Source organism: Corvus brachyrhynchos, unplaced genomic scaffold (genome assembly GCF_000691975.1).
Source record: "Corvus brachyrhynchos isolate BGI_N302 unplaced genomic scaffold, ASM69197v1 scaffold115, whole genome shotgun sequence".
Taxonomy (NCBI): Eukaryota; Metazoa; Chordata; class Aves; order Passeriformes; family Corvidae; genus Corvus; species Corvus brachyrhynchos.
Genome location: NW_008239553.1, coordinates 9,257,509 through 9,277,117, shown reverse-complemented (window position 1 = coordinate 9,277,117; position 19,609 = coordinate 9,257,509). Strand labels below are relative to the sequence as shown.

The 19,609-nt window shown below is 40.1% G+C and overlaps 1 protein-coding gene across 3 annotated transcripts in view; it reads left to right on the top strand.

Moving 5' to 3' along the window:
* LOC103620771 (cytosolic phospholipase A2 epsilon-like) overlaps positions 1-19,609 on the top strand; it is a 35,725-nt gene that overhangs the window by 1,202 nt on the left and 14,914 nt on the right. For 2 of the 3 annotated variants that reach the window (XM_017741965.1, XM_017741964.1), the window contains exons 2-7: positions 834-906; positions 10,251-10,382; positions 13,743-13,879; positions 17,133-17,264; positions 18,353-18,393; positions 18,832-18,874. In XM_017741965.1, coding sequence (XP_017597454.1) covers positions 834-906; positions 10,251-10,382; positions 13,743-13,879; positions 17,133-17,264; positions 18,353-18,393; positions 18,832-18,874 — 558 coding nt within the window. The remainder of the gene's footprint in view (positions 1-833; positions 907-10,250; positions 10,383-13,742; positions 13,880-17,132; positions 17,265-18,352; positions 18,394-18,831; positions 18,875-19,609) is intronic. The other variant, XM_008639471.2, reaches the window with a different exon arrangement.

The window sequence follows — 19,609 nt, the reverse complement described above, 5'->3', positions numbered from 1 at the left end:
AACCACTGAAACAGCATCAAGAGTAAAAGCAGAGGTTTCTTAGAGATTGGGGGGGGTGAGGGGAGGGACAGGAGACTTTTTCCACCCAGAACCTAAGCCCAGACAGAAGACATAAAAACACATCCTTCTGTTTTGGAGTTAGACATAAAAAACAGACCAAGGTCAGCTTATCATAATTCCAGAATGATAGGAGAGTTGGTAACTTCTCACCTGAATACATTCCTAACTGGAAAAAGGAGTGATGTAACTTCCTTAAGGAATTTGATGGAGTCATTTTGCTAGCAGAGAATGGGAGAGGAAGTAGGTAATGCTTCCAGTGAAGCAATAGCTGAAGTTTTAGGTAGTAAAATCTGCAAGAATTAATAATAGTTTTGAGTAAGGTCTGTTATTTGTCTTTCCTTCTGCACTTGATATTTCAGCTAATGATCCTTTTGCAAATACCCAGCATCTGGTTTGGGTGAGGAAATTTTGTTAACACCTCTTCCAAAGCTGTTTTCTTGCATCTGCTTTCTTTCATGTTCTGCTGCATTGTGCTGATGGTGCCTCACTCACCAATCAGTGCCACAAAAAATTATTTCTTCTGTCAATGACATATATACACAGCAGAATATTCCCTCAAGTTATTTTCATTTTTTTAAATCTACGTAGACATGCTTTTAACTTCCAAAGCAGTACAAGCAGTTCATCTTCCAATTTTGCTGTGCGGCTTTGAAAATTGCAACAGGAATTTGTGCATGTTTTATAAAGTATAAAACATGCACATAAAGTATGTTTTACGAAGCATAAACAATTTTACATTAATGCAGGTAATAAACTTTGTAATTTTTCTGCAGAGTGATGAATGCCCTTGCTGTTCATTCTTTGTGAAAATCATAAGAATGAAAAATCTGAGGAAGGCAGATCTGTGTGAGTATTGCAATCTTTCTTTGCACACCCTAGTAGTTCAATTCTGAATGCAGAGAACATGTGCTTGCTACCAGCACTGTAACTGGTATCTGTGTATGAAGTGACACCTTGGTTTCAAATATTGATGCAAATTTGAATTTGGACTATGCTTAGAATACAGTTTAACATAAACAATACCTTTTGGTTTATAGCATGTTCCTATTGTTAGTGGAAACATCAAAGGTCTACTGTGGTGTACTGTAAAGTACCTTAACTGCTTACAAGGTTCAGAGCCAGCTTTGATGAACAAATTCAGGTGTTAATTCTCAGTTTCTGTTTTTGAATTTCTTTTTGCTTTAAAGAAAAGATAGAAGGAGCATTATATATCTTATTGTCAAACAACTTCTTTTTCTGTAACACAACTACATTTCACTGAAATGTATTCAAAGTAGACTTTTCAGGATAAACAAGTACCATTGAAACGTTTCTGAGGACTTGGTGGAACGGGTGAAAGTGGAAATGAAGAGAAAAAAATCTCAGCACTTACTCAGGTAGGAGAAAGAAAGCTCAATATCTCAAATATCTGACTCAGAAAGAAAGAACAAGTCAGGAACAAAATGGAAAGGAAGTGAATATGAAACTGTATATCAAGTAAGACCAAGTGAACACAGGAAGTATATTTGCCTCTATGGAGATTACTACTAAATTCTTGCTTTTCTGCCATTGTGTCAAGCATGGGATATTGCCTTTATTTGAAAACAGCGAATCTTCAGAGAAAAGCGAAAGGATGTTTCAATTCCCTCTCTGTCATTTCTATCTCAGCTGAACTGTTTTCTGGCATAAATGTTACCAGCCCAAGGGAATTTCTAAGTTGCCCTGACAGGCAATAGCATCAAGACAACCACTTACAGAGCTGATAACCAAACGTGTGCCTCTGGCCTTAAAATTAGAAATGTTTCTCTCTTTCTCAGCATTTTATAATGGTTGGAAATTATGATCTTTACATTCTTAAGGACAATAGAACTTCCAGAAATCCATAGCTACTTAGCTGTTTATCTTCTATTAGTCTTTATCCTGTATCTTCATTTTGAGCAGATGATTGATTACCTGACTTCAGGTTTGAAGCTGTAACATGAGATTTGCTTCTAATGCCAGGTGTGGAGGAAGGTCTTTGCTAGCAAGAGCCAGAAGAAGCAGTGCTAGGTGACAAGGGTGTGAGAGGAGCTGCTTCTTCCATTCCCCATTCCGATTGCCTTTCTTTATTGTGTGGTACGGAGCACCACATTTTATTTTCCCTCTGAGAATCAGGACCAAGTTACCAGTGTCACAGCAGAGAGTCAGTGAGTTTTTACCTCCCCTGTACCCATACGCTCTCTCAGAGCAAATAATTTTGCTGGTGGAGCCATGCCACATGGTGTGATACACAGCACAAGAAATGGGACTGTGTTAAAAAGCATTACATTGAATGAAAAAAACAGTGTGAGAGTGTAGTACAGTTTTTATGTAGCTCACATTTATTTGTTTTGATTACTATTTCCATATGATTTAAAGTTGTTAAGAGAGACAGAGACGAGGACAGAGAGTTGAAAGTTGGCACAGAAATAATTCCAGCTGTAAAGAGCAATTGGTGCTCTGTTGGAGTCAAATCTATTTTTGGAAGACTGCCTGTCAAGCATGAGTACACTTTGCTTTCCTTCAGCTGTGGCATTGCACACATAATGAGCCCTCTTTGTGCAGAGGGACCATGACCTGAAGTGTCCATGTCTCCCGACATCTTGCACGTCATATAACATAGGACTTATTTTTTTATTATAGGTTAGCTGTGGCAGTCACCTGTAATCATCATCTCTTGACCTTTCCCTTTGTATCAGACAAAAGGTTGTGTCTCTACATGGTGTAAGTGTAATAACAAGAATTAGGCTACTAATATATGTTTAAGTCTGTTAGGAATAAGGCTTACTCATGAACCAGAAGGAATTGCTCATTCATTATGTAGGTTATCAGGTAACTATAATCTGAGTAGTACATATCATGAAGACATAGCTGTTGCAATTTCTAGGCATCTTTGAGTTTGGCTAAATTTTCCTTGTGAAAATTTAAAAGAATAGTGATACCAGACCAGATCAAAATCTCATTTGGATTGAGACTATGTCCCCAGAACTGACATATAATAAATACTTTGGGGTACAACAAATAGTGAACCATGCTTTTCCCTGCCCCATTCTCCCAAGAGCTCTGTGGTTCTTGACATCTGTAGCTTAGAGATCTGGCTTCTGAGTCAGCAGTAGTGTTTGCATATAATTGTTATATCCCAAATTATTGGCTTCTGGAGGCCATTAGGGGATCTTATTTTGATACTTGTCATCTCACTTTGCTCTGGACAGGAACCCAGATACTCTTTTTCAGTGTCACAAGGAAACACCATTCCGAGTTTCAGGATGTTATTCTTTGGGGAGGTCTGTGTGATTATATTGCTGCCTAAATAGTTACAGGCATTTCTTTTTGCTCTTTGCCTTGCATGGGCAGCAGAAAAGCCTGCATGAGAAAACTTGGTCCTTTTCTGGCTGGTATGAAAAGGCCTTTTTTGCATATTAGATATATCAGCTCTTCCAGCAAGACAATCTCCCCCTTGTATTTATTTCAAGAATTGCAGAATGCTAATCATTATATGATTGCCTCTATCTCTGGCTTTAAAACTGAGTGACAGCTTTGTGGCTGTCACAAATCTTAAAAAATGCAGCATTTCTGCAAAATCTGCCTGGAGGATGCGATTTCTTTGCAACTGTCCAACAGGGTTTGCTTGGGGCACCAGCAAAATGGGGAGACAGTGATAGCATCACGAGCAAAAGTCACAAGCTAAGGTTCCTGGGCTCTCCATGTTTTTGTTTTCCAAAGGCTTGTCCACCAGACAAGATCACTGGAAGAGGGCATCGTTTTTATCTTCATGTCATACAATTATTTCATAGAAGCCAACTTTATGCAGGGCTCTGCATTTCCACCATTTAACCATGGAACAGTTACTTTCTGGAGAGACTTCTCTGCTGCCGAAGTACCACTGCATTTCACCCCATGTGCTGTTTATAACAAGAGCTAGATGGGTGTTGTGTAGATTCCCTAGAGCAGATCTTGTTTACAGCGTGGCTGCCCAGACCTGCTTTGTTGTGCACAGTCCCATTGGAGCACACCTGGCACTCACTGATCCCAGAGGCTGCCACTGCAGTCACAGCAGGCCATGGGCTGGCACAGCTGGCAAATCTGGTTTTACATGCCGCTTTTCCCAGTGGCTGGGTTCACTGATCTTCCAGGAGATAAAATATCTTCTACACTGCAAATTGACATCTATGGAAGAGAAACCTGTTTGCTTCATGGGCTACAATTAAAATATAAACTTTTGTACACATGTGTATTTAACACAAATACTCCATTCAGGAAACAAAAAATGTCTTTAAAATTAGTGACTTGTCCTACATGGTATTTAGAAAAGTCCAAGGCTACAAAAAGGTTTTTTGTTTCTTTAGTATGGAAAACTAATCTCAATTAGCATTCTCATTAGATAAAGCTTTAGGCTTCTCTTTAGCTATAGTACTAAATCTGGGCCTGGTTAAATCTGAGCATGTTGCTGTGTAATTTCATAGCAAGCTCACAATGCTGCACTGCCTATTGATTTTAAAATTTCGAAGGCAGTAGTACCAATGTTTTTCCTTATAGCACCTAAATCCTGCGTAGCACCATCAAAATAACAAAACCCCTTTCAATGCCATGTTCTCCAAAGGAAACTGTTGTGTGTGGAAAGTACTGATTGAAGACATGATCACAGCATGCTGTGTATACTTCCTTTTACTTTACCTCTGACTGTAGCACTGGTGTGAGGGGGTAGCAACAGTCTGTGCAAAGAGGGCAGTCAGGCACCATGGGCAGTGCCAACAGGCAGCTGCCTGGGCTGGCCAGTGCTAATGGAACATTCGCTTTGGGGTGAAATTGTTTCCCATGGTCATTGATGTTTGCAATGGTTAAGAGTAATCTTGGGACGTGGTCCTTTCAAAAAGAGCGCTGGTGTCTTTTCAGGGCACATCATTTAGGTTCCTGATGTCACTACCTGCTCAGACAGGCTGCTTCTGCATTAATGGAGAGAAATCCTAAAAGAGACCAAGACAAATGCTTGGCAAGAAGAATCTGCACAAGGACGGAGAAGTCATTATGTGGATAAATGCCTGCACAAGGACTGAGAAGTCATTATGTGGATAAATGCCAAGGTGCAACAACCCTGTAAACAGGGATTTCCTAACTGGTTAAGAAACTGAAACAGGTATAAAAGCAGCCAGTAATCACAAGAAGATCCTCCCTGTGATGTCATATCCCGGAGTAGGGCTTTTCTTACTGTAATTGTAAGCAGATTAGATCAGTTTCAAGAAGTAATTGCATAACTACTGAGGTACCTGTTGAAATGGAGGCCTGGTCTTGACTGATGTTTATAATAAAGTCATAACCACAGTTAATAATAGGAGTAACAAATGAATGGATAATCTCAGTGAATATTATGTGAATCAGTTTCATAGCTGCATTTCCTAACAACCTCTGTTTCTTTCTATTCAATCTTCTTTTTGGTTTCATCCACTCATGCTAACGAAGTCTGCTCATGCTCTTCCTCAGTTTATTGTGACCAAACACATACATAAACCTAGTTTCCCTCAGGTTACCTGTTTTGTATTCTCTAGTCTACAAGATTAATTACATTTTTTTCCCTTTCTTAAGTCTTTGATAGCCATGATGGAGTGTAGTGTATATTGTATTGTATACAATTTTACTGTGTTGTATTCATGGTAAATAGTGTGGAGACAAAAAGCTTCCTCTGTGCCTTGATAGCAGCATAAGCTGCCACTAAAAAGGACAATGCTGTTTATAATCAAGGAGATCCTTACTTGCTCTGCACATTCCCTTACAGCCGTGGAAATAATTGCATCTCTTCTGCTAGATATCAGTGGGTTGTATGTAGGTGTACATGCATCATCTTGCAGCCATGCTGGCTTCTGCGTGCTTCTGTGTGCAAGAACTGAAAGTTGTTCTGGTGGTCAAAGGTATTGTGTGTGATGCTCCTCCCTGGCTTCCTTTAGATTCTTGCTGTAATCTTAAAGAAGAAGAGTTTCTCAAAACCATAGCTCCTCATTTCCAAAGCCAGGGCTTCAGCAAGGACACTAGGAGCCTCACATAGGCATTAGGAGGTTGAACTGGTTGCTGACTGAGATACTGGTGAAAGTAAAGAACCGTAGGTAAATGGTAGGCTCATCTCTGCCTCAAAAGCAAAGGTGAGAGCAGCTACTGTGCTCTAATACTGTACCAGTGCAGGTGGCATTGCAGCTCTTGTCCTTCACTGAACAGGTATGAACTTAAAGACTGCTGTGATGGTGCTACGTGTTCCTAGTTGACTTCATTATCCTCTTGTTTAGTGGGGGCTTCTAGTTAACAACTGGTTGAAACAGCTTTCAAAATATTTATAATATTTTAAAATGTCAAAACCTGTTTTAAAACAGGTTTGAAAAGGGTGGAGGCAATGGAAATGAACAAGGGAAAAGCTTGGGTGGAGAAGAGAGGCTGGAATGAGTAGGTGGTGATGCCAGCAATGTAGAACCACATGGTGCTTTGAGAGGACACAGATCCACGTGGTGATTCAAGATCCTTCATTCCTCCTCTGCCATTTGGCTTGCAGAGTTAAAAGGCAGTGGCAGACTCTGCTGAGGAAATACCTTTCTAGTTTGGACTCAGAAAACAGATACTTATGAAGAAGCATGTTCTTTGATTCCTGAATAGGATTTCTATGTTTGCACATTTCCTTGGGCTGAACTGTGTAATGACTTCTCACCATTTAAACAAGTGAGCTGAGCATTTCCTTTTCTCATGCTTATACTCTGCCACATCTTCTTTAAAGTTATTGTACATTGGAATATTTGATCATCCTTGATAAGGACCATATTTTACTCTATATCCTGCTTACTGTTGCACAATTTTGTGTTGAGTTTAAGACAGAAGTATACTTTGCTGGACACTAAACCTGAACCACAAATTAAATATCAATAGATCTGTGTTGACAGTACTATTAGTTGCCATTTGGACATTCAAAGAATTCATAAATAACATGAAGATTGGTAACAAAAGTTTACTCATTACAGGAATTGCTTCAGGATTTTTTGAGGTATTTGTTTGATGGTTTAGGAATGGTACTTCCCAATTTAATGCTCCCACTAATACTCTCCCAACAACTTGCTTCTCCCCTGGGCAGGCTGGAGAGGAGAATTGAAGGCACAAAAGGTAAAGATTATGGGTTGAGATAAGAACAATTTACTGGAAACAGCAGAGAGATAAGAAAGGGAGCAGTAAGAGCAATAATATTAATGAAGAGACTCCCTTTGCCCCTCTCCCAGCAATAACCTCTGGGTCCTGACCATGCTGCTCTTGGCTACTGCAAAAATTAACCCTGTTCTGGCTGGAATCAGGACAGGGGGCGAAGGTACAACTTCTCATGATTGGTATTTTATTGTGAAAAATACATTTAAATACCTTTAGATACATTGAATCCCAATAGATTTTCTTACACACCTCAGTGCCTGTTCTGGTTTCATCAAAACAGCAGTATCTGCTTTTCATCCAGTTATGCATTATGCAGTGTGACTGGTATCTGTCATTAGTGATTCATTCTCTCTCTGCCCTCTGAGCAGAAACCTGTTTTATTTTATGCATCTGTCTCTCTTAGCATCCTTACCAATGGATGTAGACGAATGCTGCTGAGGTGATTGGTATGATAAAAGCACAATGCAATATGGCCTTCTGTATACTTTGGTCACTGTGGAGGTTTTGAAGACCTGGAGTAGTGCCAGGGAAAGCCTTGCCCACCGGCAAGGTTCTCAGAGCTTGAGGACCTTTATCAGTGATGGTCTCTGGAGCTTTGGGCAACCTTTTTTGTAAACCAAGGACACTGATTATGTTGTAGATAAGGACCAAGAACCCAGATGGGATTTGCTATTATGTGGGAAGTCAATGCAAAGTAGAGAGGCTACATTTGGCATGGCTGTGATAGCTTGCACTGCTGAGAAGATACAGGAGAGTGTCCACATGGGACTGTGGCTCCTCTCTTGGGTACTTTCTCTGACTGTACTCTCAGCAGGAGACAATAAAGTAGTGCTGCAGTAGTAGCCAGTGAAAGTTGAAAGTAAGGTTCACTCAAAAGTTTTGGTGCTTTTGTTTGCATCATATTCTGCTAAAAAATTGACCATATTTCTGAATATCTTCCTGAAAAAGGCATTCATCTTTTCTTACTTGTTCAGGACCAATCTTGACTATGTTTTTTTAGGAGTTCCCTTTCAGTTCAAGAATGAAAATTAGACAAAAGAAGTCGAGGTATGAATGTTTCTTGTTACTCAAATATATCTATTCTTAATGCTTTCATTCATTCTTACTCACTGTAGACTGTAGGCTTCTAGACCAGTTGTGAGTCCTGAAGGACTCCAGCCAGAATATAAGATCATTTAATTTCACTGTAAAAATAGGATTAGTTGTGATTAAAAAAAACCCAACCAAACAACAAAACAACAGTTTGGAGGCTGTGTGTTTTTCTGTGGCTTACTTTGATGTGAAAGAAACTGATGGTGACATCTTCGTAGAAAAGATGTGTAAAATGTGGAGACTTGGCTGTCAAAAGCAAAGTGCACATTGACAATTGCAACTAAATCATAGCATTTATGTCAGGATGACCCACTGCTGCAATGGAAGCTTTTAATCCAGGCTGAATGGATTATTTTCTTATCAAGTAAACCAAAATAACCAAATTTTAATTTTCTCCCCTGTGTTATGCCCGGTAGGTCCAAAATTTAATTCACAAAATGGTGACTGACATTTACTGACTCTAGGCAGAATTCTCAGGCACACAAGGACCTATTTACATGGTGGTGTAAACACTCCTGCTTCCTGTGAGTTGTTTCAGTCTGTTATGGCATTTTTCTCACCAAACTAATCTATCAGCATCAGTGTCTTTACCTTCATATTTATTACTGCAAACCATCCTGAGAGAAATGAGGTGGCATATTGCATCCTATTTTTGTTACTTAGTTATAATCATGTGCCTTATTATTTTCATGCTGTTTCCTTAGGCATAGCTCCTCCATCTTCACCATAGAACAAAAGAACATCTCAAAGTATCTATTTTTATTTATGTGCACAGTAAGCTCCTACAGACCATCAAAGCTAGCTTCTTCCTGTAAATGAGATTTTGGGATATTTTAAACCTCCCTCATCATATTTGTAAATATTTTCTGGTTCTCAGAGAGATCAAACACAGAGAAAGGAGAATACCTCGTGCTAGTCAGCCAACCTTGTCCTCACCATTATATTGAGCTACAGCTTTTTGGTAACTTCTATTCAGCACCAAATTTTACTTGAAAGAAAAAATATCTAGAAGAAATGTCCCTGCAATAAAGGTTATTCATTCAGTAGCAAAGTTTTTGTTTCAAAACTCTGAGTCTCAATAGATAAGTTCAAATCAGAATTCCTTCTGCAGTGCACTGTCAGTGCCGCAGCTTAGTGTCAGTTCCTGCATAAGATTACATCTCCCATGATGTTTTTCAGAAAAACCCTGGAAGACAGTAAAAGTACCATAAGTGCCTGTTTTTATTAAGCATGTCAGAGGCATTTCTGAGTCAAAATAATGATACTTAAGGAAAAAAAGCTTTTAGCTACACCAAAAACCAGTTTTGTTTCTATTCCCTTACATTCCCTCACAACATTCTTGTGAACAGTTTCTGAAAAAAAGAAAATTTATGAGTGTTGATTTGGTGGTTCAGCTCTTTCTGGTATTGATTTTGTTAGCATCCCTGTTTTCTTTGAAATCCAAGGCATTTGTGTGTACTGCTTGCAGCCTGTTTCCAAGTCTGTTTCTACTCTGTTTTCTTTTGATAATGGTTTCTTTAGATGCTGTAACTACCCTCTGTGACTGCATCAACAGTGTTGATGTCTGACCAAGACTTATATTTTGGCTAGTTTATTTTTAACAGGAAATGGAAGAACCTTCTTAAAAATCTTACCTAGTGATAGAGCTGAGATTGCACCACATATGACCCCTAGATGGTCTAAGGTGGAACAAAGAAAATCTGACTGTTTGATAATACCTCTTTTCCAAAAATATACAACTTTTTGGGTCCTATGGGCTGATTATCTGAGGGTGGGAACAGTGAAATAGTGGTAAGGCTTTAAAAAAGTCTAAAAAGAGTATGCCTATGGAAATGCATGATTTGTAGTTCAGCTGTGCATGGGATTCTCTGCATTACATTGTGTTGCTTTTTGTGTTGTTTCATTTTGATGATTGTATCATATGGATTTAGGCCTTGTTCCTCAGACACTATACCTGTTTGGAATGAAAAGGTGGCAACTCTTCCAAGGAACTTCCAGTTTTATTTCATATGTGTCAAAGAAGGAAGTTTGGAGCTGTTTTGGAGACAGCACCCAGCTATCTGGTAATTGATCTCTTGGCCTAGTGTACCATATAAGTATATCCTATCACTTCTTTCCCTGAGACTCAACCCTGGCAGGGAAATGGCTTAGTTGTTTTCCATGCACTATAATTGATGTGACATGATTATCCTGTTTTCTGCCTTGCAGCATAAACATGGCAGCAATTCCATATGACAACCTTGTGGGTTCACCTGGGCTGGTCCTCATCTCCTGAAGCAGGATGAAGTTTAGCTTGTCTGTCACTGTTTCATGCATGTCTGGCTACTAATACAGTCCGAAATGAGTTACCTATAAAATTTACCTTTTCTAGTTGCCTAGAAAATGTATAAAATCTCTTTTGTTAGAGGAAATCCTCTAAGAGCTGGAGCAGTCTTCTAATTTTTCCCTCTGGCCACACAGAACCACAGATCATTATCCTCTTTGTATCAATCATTTGGACATCACAGAATTGACTATTTGACAATGTTTTTTGGTGTTGTTTAATTAGCAAACTCAGGTCTTTCAGCTCTTTTTCGTATGCCAGGCTGCCTAAGTCAATCCTCTTCAGTTTGGGTATGTTTCATAGCTGGTAACAGTTAAAGCATTTTATGATGGAGGCAGGAAAAGAGTGGAAGAGAATGCAACATGGGAGACACTGAGTGAGCATCTGTCTGTTCCTCTCCAGGGCTAAAAGTGTATGCAAAAGGATGTCAGTGCTAAATCTCACCACCTGCACTTATGTTTAACATTGTGTATTTGGGATCTGGTCCAAAATCTAATTAAATTTGAGTTGTATAGGTAAGTTGTCAGATGCATCCTGCAATATTATAGTTCTGGGGTATAATTTGTTATTCTTTGTGCAGTGTCCTGCCTTTAATTGTTTGTTTTCAGAGTCGGATATCTTTGTCTCCATTCTTGTCTTAGGCTATGTTGAGACTGAGACCTCACTGGTTGCTAACCTAGTTGGTGTTAAATGTGGATCATCAGATTGTGGGACTCTGTTTTTGCTCTTATTAAGGGTGATCAGCCTTGCTAAAGACTAGATTAGCCTCTCAGGTCGGGTGTAGATTGTATTCAGAGAGGATGAAGAACTGAACCTACCACAACTCTATCTAGACACATGAGTGTAAGTCACAAGTTTAGCACTTCTTTGATACTCTGAAAATAATGAATGCCTTTCTTCGAAATCAGGAGTCATAGCTTGTATGTGTAAGAAAGAGATATCCCAGACCATAAATGAACAAATTCTCTAAAACACACATATATCATTAGTGAATAACTGCAGATACAGTTGCTGAAGAAACAGCCTGCTTCTCTGGCACCATCTGAGGAAATACCTATGCAAAGTTAGTATTATCTTTTTCAAATGTTAAAAATCAATGAAAGAATTTTTTAAAAATAGTGTGTGGGAGACAGATGAACAAAATGTTTTGTTACCAATAAATTGTTATCAATAGATATATTGGATATATTCTGCATTTTAAAATTGCAAATACAGATGTCTCTAATTCTTGTATGTAATATTAGGATATTTTTAAACTTATTGCAATGTTGAAGTAATTTCTTACCTACTTTCGGCAGTAAGGGGGAAACTATCAAGTGTATGCTGAAAAAATGGAAGATGTTCCATGTTCAGACAGTATCAGAAGACTTGAAAGATAAATCATACATACCCTGATTGCACAAATTGCTTTAAGCAACACCTATTTATTGCAACATGGTTTACCCCACAAGTTTAAAGAAAATGTGGAATGAGAACCAAGAGACTGGTAGAGAAAGAATTATATAGTTACTGATCAGACACTCTCTTCCTGGGTCACATCCCAGCAGATTACAAAAGAGGAAAGGATAGTTATCACTGTTTTATGCATGGGGAAATGCAGATGGAGAAGCAAGATAAATTTAAATTAAACCAATTGCCCAGAGTGACTTAGCAGTCTGGAGCAGAGGTGGGACTGGAGCCAACATGTCATGAGACGTTTTCCAGCATGTTACCTGATTGGTCATACTGCTTCTCAGCATTTATCCCACAGTGCCAAACTGCCTGTTATTATACCCAAGTCTGAGCTATACTGTGAATACACAACAAGTTCTTGAAGCTGGAAACACTGAAGACAGCTCTAGTTGTCCAGCAGACAGAAGAAATGTCCATTCCCTAGAAAGGACAGCAGATTTGCTCAACATGGGAGGGCTGGAAAGGGTGGATGACAGTGTAGAGAGACAGTCCCACCATTCTTCACTATATTATCAGGGCCTCAGTTTGTTACCACAGGTTCACGAGGCATCAATTCTTTTATGCTCTAAGGAGCAAATGCCTTGCATTGCTCCCTGCTAAAAATCAATGATCTTCTTAGCAGTATCAGAGAGATTCCTAACCACCACCAAATACTCTACGTACATCAGACTGACACACAGAAGGAAAGTTAGTTGCGCAGGTATACAAGTACCCAACCTGCTTCTCACCTGAAAACTCTGGCAACCCACAAGAGACAATTCATCAACACCCTGTGGCAGTGCCCAGCACACAGAACAACCTGGTCTAGTGGGAGGTGCCCCTGCCCACAGCAGGGGGGTTGGAACTAAGTGGACTTTAAGATCCCTTCCAACCCAGGCCATTCTATGATTCTGTGATAGCTGTGCCCACCAAGCCAGGTGTGGGTGTGGTTTCTGGGAGACAGAGCAAACCCAAAGTAACTGCTGTGTATTAAGATTTAATGCCATACTTACAGCTAACTGTGTGACCTTCTGTTACATTACCACCTTTATCAGAAATTAGAATTTTCTTTCAGGGGTCAGAATTTAAATCACAGACAAAAGTGCACCCCTATATTTGCATATTGTTTTTCATGGTAAAGGGATGTGATCATATGTTGGGTGAGACAGTCAGCTCGTTACATGGACTGGAATACAGACATGTGGGGGCAGCAGACCAGATGGGGAAGATCCTCTGTACCCATACCCTTTTGAACTCTTCTGTTCCCCTCTCAAAAGCAAAGAACAAAGTCAGCCTCTTGTGTAAGTGCTCAAAGTAAGTGTTTTACCCTTGGAAAAGGTTCTCTTAAAATGTGTAGGCATTTTTCTTCTCTGTCACAGAAATCTCTTGATTTGCAACCAACAGGGGACATACCACTAACAGGTTTGTTAAGTAAAACTAGTTCTGTGTACTCTTTTCTTACCAGTTGTTTGACTCTCCATTAATGACCCGAGATCCCACCTGCAGGAGGTAACAAATAGTAGTGAATGGTATTGAATAAGGAGCTGTCAGAAAAGTTATAGAAACAACACCTCCTTTTTGCAATGTGCTATATATATTCAGTGCTATAAGGCTATGCTTAACATACTTGTAGTAATTTGTTAGTTACAATACATCTTTTTAAATACAGTTAGCCAAACTGATTGCTATGTAAGCCTGTCCTTGCCCACTGCTTCCCCGGAGACTGTCCGGACCAAAACCATTAAGAACTGCAAAGATCCAGTGTGGAATGAAACATTTTGCTTCAGGATCCAGAGCCAAGTAAAGGTAAGATGCAGAGTGTGCTTGTTTTTCTTTTGGGCAGAGATGTCATTGCGTGATCAATATTTAGGGTAAATAGAAATAAATATGTGTGAAGGACTACAGGGATACGGTTTAAGGGATTTGGAGTAGAATGTAGCAGCAAAATTAAATTTAATTTTCTGATACGTAAAAAATAACCAAGATATTTCATAACTATTCATATAGTGTTCTATTGCTTTTTGCTTTTTCTTCTTTTCTTTTCTTTTCCTTTTTTCATCACTGCTTTTCAAGAAAAAATGTGAAAATTTCAGGGTAAACTGAATAGTGTAAATATACGTATGAGCTAGGTAGTGAAAGCATCACAGGGCTTTACTCTTTTACTATTCCTTTATAATGACCAGAAATACAAAAAAGTCACAAAGCAACAGTTGAAGTTTGAAAAGAGAACTTGATGAACTTTTATCATGATGATAAATGTTAAAGCTTAAGAAGATTTGCAAGTCCCGTTATCTTCTCCCTCCAAAAGACAGCATCAACATCAGGGTTTAGGAGCCTACAAAGATAACTGGTAGGCCAAGTGAACCAAGCTTACTTCACACCAGGGGCAATCAGTCTCTGCTTTACAGCTTGCACCATTCATTTCCTAGTGCTGGTGCCAGATCAGGACTCTCTCAAGTGACAAATCAGTAGGCCAGTCCCCTGGCTCTCTCAAGCATTGATAAATTCCTCCAAAAGAGCATTCAGAGTAGCTCAATGTGCTGCAATACCACAGGGTCTCCAGTGAACAATCCCTCTTGCCTTTGACTGCAGAAGTTTTCCATGGTAGGTGTTCTCAGGCTTTCTTCCACTGTTAGGTGGTACTGGCCTTGCTTGGTATAGCTTTCAGCTTTCACATGTCTGCCCATCTGTGGCCTACAGCCAGTGCTTTCCCTGCAAACCTAAAAGAATTCTGACTTCTTTCAAAATGACAGTGAGGCGCAATTTCATGAAGCCCTGAAGGTTTATCAGAGAGGTGAAAGGCAAGGGACAAACATCTCAGCATGGGAACAAACACTCACTGATCTGCAACTCTTGCACACGAGCACCTGCTCCTCCTGAAAGGATTTTTAAAACTGCAATACCACATAGAACAGCTAAAAAAATATCTTGGCCGCAAAAGCTGCTTGAACTAGTCCTTCAGGGAGTAGTGTTTGGGAAGACCTTATGCTTACTTTCAGTAAATTTGCAGCAGGAGACAAGACATGTGGCATTAGCTGCAGTAATTTTCAGTGTGTGGCAACAGCAGCATGGTGGTGGTGGCTGTCGCTTGAGTGTGGGCTGCAAAAATGTAACCTGGGGATCTGGGACAACTAAAGCTCAGCAGTTAAGTTAAGGCTCTTGCAGGTTTCTCTGTACACACTGCAATTCCTCTGCTCATTAGCCTCTGAGCAGAACCAGAGTCTGCTGGTCTGGTTATTTTCTCCTTTCCTGTCTTGTGTTTTGTTGAGGTATTTATCTTCCCAAATCCTGGTAGCCAGAGCTCAGTAAAACCACATCATACACTCCCATTGGGGAAGAAAAGACCAGTTTGGGCATGTTTGTGCTGGTTCTCACCAGGAAAAACAGTGTTTACTGACAGGCATTTGCTTTGATGAATGTCTCACACACAGTTGGCTAGAAAGAGCTTCCCAGGCTTGCACTGTGGGCACAACTCCCACAGCTGCAGGAGGGTGACCCTTCCCAGAGCTGGTGGCACACAGCCCTGCTAAGGGCTGGCTCTGCTCCTTACCTGGCTCCCAGTGATGCTGCTCTCATATCCTCTGTCAGGAGAGATAGATACCGTGAACTGCCCAGACACCCCTGGCTGCTTCCCACACAGCATCCCAGTGGCACAGCCAGAGATCTCCCTTGGCCAGCCAGCGCCCTGTGCATACCTCTCCTGGCTGGCTGGGAGTAACTGGGACTTCGAATCAGTTGGTCACTCTGAAAATAAGTCAGTCATTTTAGCCAGATAAGGACATTCTCTTGCAGTATCACAGCAAGGTAAACTGATCTGCTCTTCAGTGCAAGCCTGCCTTCTACTAACTGCAGACCATTGCTTTTAAGCATATCACCTCCATCACCGTCCATAATCCTTTACAAGCTATTTATGGCTAGCCTGTAAACCAAGTTGCTGTGGCTGTTTGTCTCTGCCTCTTGACAATATGTTTCTATTAGCAAGTGTCACGGACAGGGCTGACCACAGAGCAGTGCATTTACATAGGTGGCCTTATAGATCAGCAGCATTTCTGTCTTCGGACAGTAAATTGCAAACTCAAGGTCATTTGCCATCTAGAGTGTCTTCCTTTCAGTGTATTTGTCTAGTCAATAACTCATCATATTTAGGTATGGACCTTTCTGAGACACATTATGAACTTCTAAGACAGCAAAGTTCATGCACTCACTCCGTTTTATCTGTGTGTTTGTGTGGAGACCATGAGCCTAACTGTGTGTCTTTAATAAACATCAAGCCTCTTAGCAAGTTCCAGTTAAATCTGATGCGTAAGTAAGAATCTGAGATAAGCGCTCCCTGTAATTTACATGAAAATGAGCTGCTGAATACATTGAGAGAGGCCTGAATTATTGCCCCACTGAGAAAACAGCAGTTAAAGTTCACTTGCTCAGCATTCTGGGAGGCATCTCTGAGCCATCCCGTGTCCAGCTACCAGTCAGGCACCGGAGAGGTTGTTACCCTCTCCTGTCCATCCAAACAGACACATGACAGAGGAGAGAGAAGAGGAGATTTATTTAGTGGGATTTGTACAATATAACAAAAGCATATCTCTTTCTGTAGATTCCATGGTAATTATCTGCATGTGATCTGTTTAATAATTTACAGGATAAAATTATGCAACCATGAAGTAATTATATGGAGCATCCTAATGTATTTTAATTGCTGCTAATATCCAACGATTTCTTATTCTACCAACAGCAACAAAGTCCTGACCACTAGAAGGCTTCCTACAATTCAAGGAAAACTGGTGACCTCAAACCAAATTAGAGGCCAAACATGTTTTTCAATATTCAGTGATTCTACTAGCCTTGTTCATTTAAATTACTTTGCAGGACCATTCAGCAACAAACCCAACTCTGTGTTAGGTTCAGAATATCTTTCTTCCTCTCTGCATGGATGCAAAGTTGCACATGCTCTCTCACTTCTCCCCATCCTTTCTCTGTTTTCCTTTACATGCTGAGTACATCATCTTGTGCCTCTGTAAGGTCTCAAAATAGGATCCTCATTCTGTACCTTTGTTCACAGAATGTTCTTGAGATGAAAGTCTATGATGAAAATGCAGTCACTAAAGATGAGCTCCTCTTCACTGTTCTCCTTGATATTGCTAAAATCCAGCTTGGAGAAACTGTTCACTTGACATTTCAGCTAAATCCAAAGGTGAGTGATAAAACTGCCTTGGCCACAGGAAGAAAATACATTTTTTGGTATTACCTCCTAAATAAGTTCTTTTAAAGCAATTGTAGGTAGGAGAGCTTTTTTCCTCTTGGTATGCACTTCATATACCCTGTAAAGAACCTTCCAAACCGTAATCAGCAAAGTGGACAAGGACATGATCCTGAAGGATTTTGCTAGCTCATCAAACTTCTTAACAGGTGGTTTTTTCTGACACCAGAGTTGCCTTTTTCCCTTCTTTCTTGACTCTGTTGCTCAAATAGGTTTTGTTGGAAATACAAAACTTGGTCACCATTCCACAAAGTTTCTCTGTTAGAATTTCCTTTTCTGGCACAAGCACTTATGAGTTTGGGCATACTCTAGCACAGATGTTACTGTATTCACTGATTCCTTGTCCTGTAATTCTTTTGAACATACCTGAAAGTAAACCCAAAGATCCATACTGAGGTACTAAAACCAGTTGATAGCCAGTTGCTCAAACTGTTTCATTATCTCAGTGTGCCTGAACACATACATGATGACTTCAATGTGGGATGTGGGTATTCAATTTAGATACTTCTATAGATTTGCTATTTCACTGACTTTTCTTATAGGGTGTATGTGGGTATTCAGCTCCACAGTGATTTCAGCAGGCAGTCTACCTTAACTTGTCTGGGCACTGGTCAATGTACTGTCCATGTTATAGGAGTCCTTTTGATCAGAAGAATTGAGAATGCTCTCTTCTATACAGCAGTATCAGTCCTCTGATAACATTATACAGTAAAACCCCAAGCCTTTAGACAGTTTTAAGCCACCAGTTATTGCAGGACTTAGGACTGCCTGCCCTTCTACTCTTCCTCACCACCAAACAGAACAGGGCAGTTGGCCTGGGGACTGATGGTTAACAAAGGAGGGAGAAGACTTCCAAAATCACTCTAACTCAAATGCTTTCTCTCCTCACACTATACCTTGGAGTAGGAAGGAAATTTGATTTGATTGAAGAACTCTTTCAGGAGCCAGAATAACAATTGACAACCATAGCCAATGAGAAAGAAAATTAATTCATATGCTTATAACAAATTAATCTTTTACAGACACAGGAGATGCTAGAGGTTGAGTTTACATCGGAGAGCATGTGAGTAACATCCACATGGAACCGTAGAAGTATCCCTTTGCAAGGAGTCAAACACATGCTAGCATTTAGTATAATATAATTTAAAATGTTCAGTACAACAGCAAGAGCTAGTGTTGATGAAGTTAGTTGCATATTGGCTAAAACTCTGTCTTCCTTATCTACCAAGAATCATCCTGGTTATTAATTTATCCTATTACTTGATGGAAGAGGGAAGATAATAAGAACTGCAGTCATCATACTTATCACAACTATTGTTTACCATTTTCATTAAAAAAAAAAGGGAAAACACATTTCAGATGTCTCACATTTCAGATCAGTGACATGTTTGAGACTATGCTGGACAAGACAAACATCAAGGAAAGTATTTTTCCTTGGTGTTAATTTAAGGATGTATTTAGGTGATACTAGTTCTGACTGCATTTTTTTTTTCTCTTTCAGTCCAGTCCCTCCTGAAAAGCTTGTGACTAATGGTGTATTAGTGGTAATTTTAAACTATTGCTCTTTTATCTTTTTTTTCATGATAGTGATGGGAATCGTGAATGCGGCAGGTGCCCCAACACCTCACTGCAGGCAGGGCTGAAGGGGAGGGAGATGGGGGTCAGACACAGGTAGCCATCCTGTTGTGCTGATCCCTGTGGGAGGATGTGTTAGGAAAGAACGTGCACAGTCATTTGGGATACCCAGAAACCTGTTCACCACCACAGGCTGGTATCAAGCCTATTGACAAAGCCTGAAGTAGTCTTTCATTGACTTACTGCTGCTGTGTCATTCCTTTGGGGAACTTCTTTTGTGACTCCCTCATGGCCATCCTGTTTTCCCCACTTCCACAGGATGATATGGAAGTTGCTTTCTCAGCTTCCCTTATCTCATTACTTAGAGGAGTTGCACTTGACTGTCCAGCTTCACCAAAGCAGGGTGGCAAGGACAGCCCCGTGATTTGGCCAACCCATCGGTATAACCCTCAGGATGTCTCAGCACACTCCCACTGCTCCCCTGTTATTTCCCTCATCTTCCCAGTCCTGTCCAAAACCACCACCATTTTTCTTTCAGTTGAAACCTGTCACATCTTCAGAGTGACAAAATCTTTCTCTTATCAGCCTAACGAACACAGGGTGGACTGTTTTCCAGATCCCAGGGACTCAGGTGACCAGACAGGTAGCAGTGAAGTGACTTGATATTGCATGTTTTATATACTTTAATCTCTCATTGTTCATTC